The 3,352-nt window shown below is 31.7% G+C and overlaps 1 protein-coding gene across 1 annotated transcript; it reads left to right on the top strand.

Moving 5' to 3' along the window:
• The first annotated feature begins 1,861 nt into the window (after window positions 1-1,861).
• Window positions 1,862-3,094, top strand: LOC130737147 (NAC domain-containing protein 83-like). The gene is made up of 3 exons (XM_057588913.1): window positions 1,862-2,054; window positions 2,408-2,667; window positions 3,014-3,094. The coding sequence occupies exons 1-3, from the start codon at window positions 1,862-1,864 to the stop codon at window positions 3,092-3,094; spliced, it is 534 nt and encodes a 177-aa protein (XP_057444896.1).
• The last annotated feature ends 258 nt before the right edge of the window (window positions 3,095-3,352 follow it).

Below are 3,352 nucleotides of genomic sequence, written 5' to 3'. Positions count from 1 at the left end.
TAAAAATAAAGATGAAGTAACCATGTTCCTTTTTCTCATCCATTTTTTTGTCATGATGTCTTGTTACTTTTAGCACCCATGTGGCCTCACAAAGAAAAATCATATATAAAGATTAAAATAAATTTAGAAATACAATATACTTTTCAAATTTTAACTTGATAATCCAAAATTGTAACTAATTTTACTAAAAAAAGCTAAATCAAAGTGGAATTGAAAATTTATTTTAGCATATACTTGAAACCTAACCAATGGACAAACACCCCTTAAAAGGAAAAAGTTGTCTATACTTCTTCTTCTTTATGATCTATGGTGAAAATCGAAATAAGTCAAATAACAAAAAGCCAGAGAAAAAGGTTTATGGCAGGTGGTGGTGTCGTTGGGTGGGGGGTTTTCGATGGTGGTGATGTTGGGTTCTAGGGGAAGGAGAAAGGGGAAGAGACAAGAAGATCTAGTGGCGGCGACGGCGGATGACATGCAGAGTTGAGGGGAGGACGGTTGTGCCAAAACCAAAAATGAAAATACAACATTATTTATTTTTAAATGTAAAAGACGTGCTTGACCCTACTATAGCATGTAATTCTGGGGTGCAACCTTGCAGAAGAGAAATGTTGTGTATAATAAATGAAACTCCTTCATTTCAATAAAAAAAAATAAACACTTAATTATTCTATCATTAAGATATTAAAAAAATATTATTTATGTGTATGTAAAATGAGAAAATAGAAAACATTAACTTAAAAAAGCCTAAAAAACACCAACAACTTCTACTACAATTAAGTGGTATCTCTTATTTTAAAGTGGTATCTCTTATTTTATATCCTATTTTCAAACATTGAAATTAGCTAACCTACCCCTACCGCTTAGTGCGCTGACCGTGGGACGAAAGATTAGTCTCACGGCTGTCGGCTGTAAGGATACCTTGGTCAAGACCAAAAAGAAATTAGCTAACCTAAAATAGAATAAATCTTACATTTTGCATCAAACTCATATTTTTTAATATTTATAAAGTCTAAATTATTTTTTTATCTCTATTATTTTCTTTCCAAATTAAAAATCTCATAAAAAATTGTAAAAGTACAAAAATACAAATATTTTTTTTTATGGGAAAATACAACATGGATAAGTTTTATTAGATAAACTAAATTAGGGATTAATCAAATCATACTATATGATTTCTAAAGATAAAAATATTCAATGTTTCCCTTATTTTTTTTTTCTGTGTATAAAATCAAATTACAATATGTTAAATTATTATTGTGGTGATACTTTTAAAGATAATTATTACCGGTTATTCCTCCTGATGAAAAATATTAAGTTATTTATTGAATTATCCAGCCTTGTATATCCAATTAATTACAATTAAATCCATATCTTATGTAAAGGAAAAAAATCCGTACTTTCTTTTGAAGGAAAAAAATCCATACTTAATAATATATGATATATTAAATTCATTTATTAAATATTAAAATAAAGTGCTCCTGCGCGTAACTGCGTAAGCCCTCACTTCTAAAGTGCTCTCTCAGAAAATAATAAAGATTTCATTTTCTCTATTTAGCAAATTTTCGTGAAACCGATAAAAAAATATCAGTCATTTATTTTATCTAACGGTCGCCTTCGCCCATGAGTTCCTTCCCATAAGTCAAATGAGACTCATTTCCAACTCATATGAGAAATATTAGTGTTATCAATTATCTTTTTTTTTTCTCTCTCTTATCTTAACTCTCTCACGTTCACACCAAAATTGATGGCACTGCATTTCCAACTATAAATTGATGTCCATACCACATGAATTTTCAACTGTTATTCACCATAAGAGTTCAAATTAAACAGTCCCTCCTTGGTGTGACATGGATCCTTTGCGATGGAGGACCTCATGACTTATGTTGATGAAGATGGGACTGTTAGGTTGTTACCCGGATATAAGTTTAATCCTACTGATGAGATTCTTGTGGATTTCTACCTGAAGATGAGGGTCTTTGCTCAACCTCTTCCTTTTCAAATCATTCCAGATTTTGATGTGTTTCAAATTGAGCCTTGGAGTTTGCCAGGAGGAGGTTGGCGAAACAAATTTTCAAAAAATCAGAAATATCTTCTTTTCACTATTTCATGAGCTGAGAAGTGTTATCAATTCTCACTTTAACAGTTTAACACTCTCTTTTCAATAGTCTCTTTTATTGATTGAAATTCAAGTGAGTTCCAATAAATTGGAAATGGAAACATATTTTTCACTATATTCCATCAACCCTTTAGTCTTTTTACAGCCCTTATCTAACTCCGAGAATGTACACTGTGTCCTATAAAAAAACAAAAAAACAAAAATTCCAAGTCTCACAAATGTTTATGTGTTGTTAATTTCAATTGGAAACTGAACCAAGATGGTGTTTTTGGATTTAATTTGTGCTTGCAGATGGAAAGATTTTCAATGAGCGCAAGTGCTTCTTCTACAATACCATGAGTCGTGATCTTAAAAACAGTGATATGAGAGTTGCAGGGAGTGGCCAGTGGAGAGTTATGGAAAAAGATAAATATATTCCTATCCTCCGAAATGATCAGGTGATTGGGAAGAGGAATACCCTGAATTTTTGGAAAGTGGAAGGAGCCTATGCTAGGAGGACCGAATGGATGATGCATGAGTTCTGTCTTGCGTTAATTGCTAACCCATCTAAGGTAAATAATAAAATAGTGATTTACTTTTTTTTGGTACATAAAAAAGTTAAAAATTACACCCTATAGTGACTTAGTAACGGTTATGGTTTCACAATAAACTAAATAATTTTTTATAAATGGTAGATAAATCCTCACCTATATAATATCTTTTGGAGTAAAATTAGACGGAACTCGAATTCTTAAAGTGACCATTTTATTTTACACCAAAATTGAGCAGAAATTTAGAGTAAAGCATTTTAAAATTTCATGAGAATGGTTTGTTGGTAGGTAGGATATATCATTATCAAAGTTGGTTCCTTTTGTCTTATTCATCATTGGTCACTAAACTTTGTTACTCAAAATGCAGATGGCAAGATGGCAAACTGGGCTGTTTACCGCATCTTTAAGAATAAGGATGAAAAGAAATGGCGTGATGAGGGAAATTTAGACAATATATATCATATTAATTTTCTCACAAGGCAGAAGGACAGAAGTTCAGACTATACATATAATAGAATTGATTGAAAAGGCAGAAGGGGCGGGGTAAAGAGAGAGAGAATATTAATGATTACATAACATCTACTATGACACAAAGTAAAGCCCAGCAGCTCCAATAACTCTAACTGACTCACCAAATAGCAAAGCTGCAAGTAAAGCCACTATTGAAGGATGTGAATCAATTATAACCTGCAATATATCCATGGAA

Source organism: Lotus japonicus, chromosome 2 (assembly GCF_012489685.1).
Source record: "Lotus japonicus ecotype B-129 chromosome 2, LjGifu_v1.2".
Lineage (NCBI taxonomy): Eukaryota > Viridiplantae > Streptophyta > Magnoliopsida > Fabales > Fabaceae > Lotus > Lotus japonicus.
This window is presented reverse-complemented; position numbering and strand designations above follow the sequence as displayed.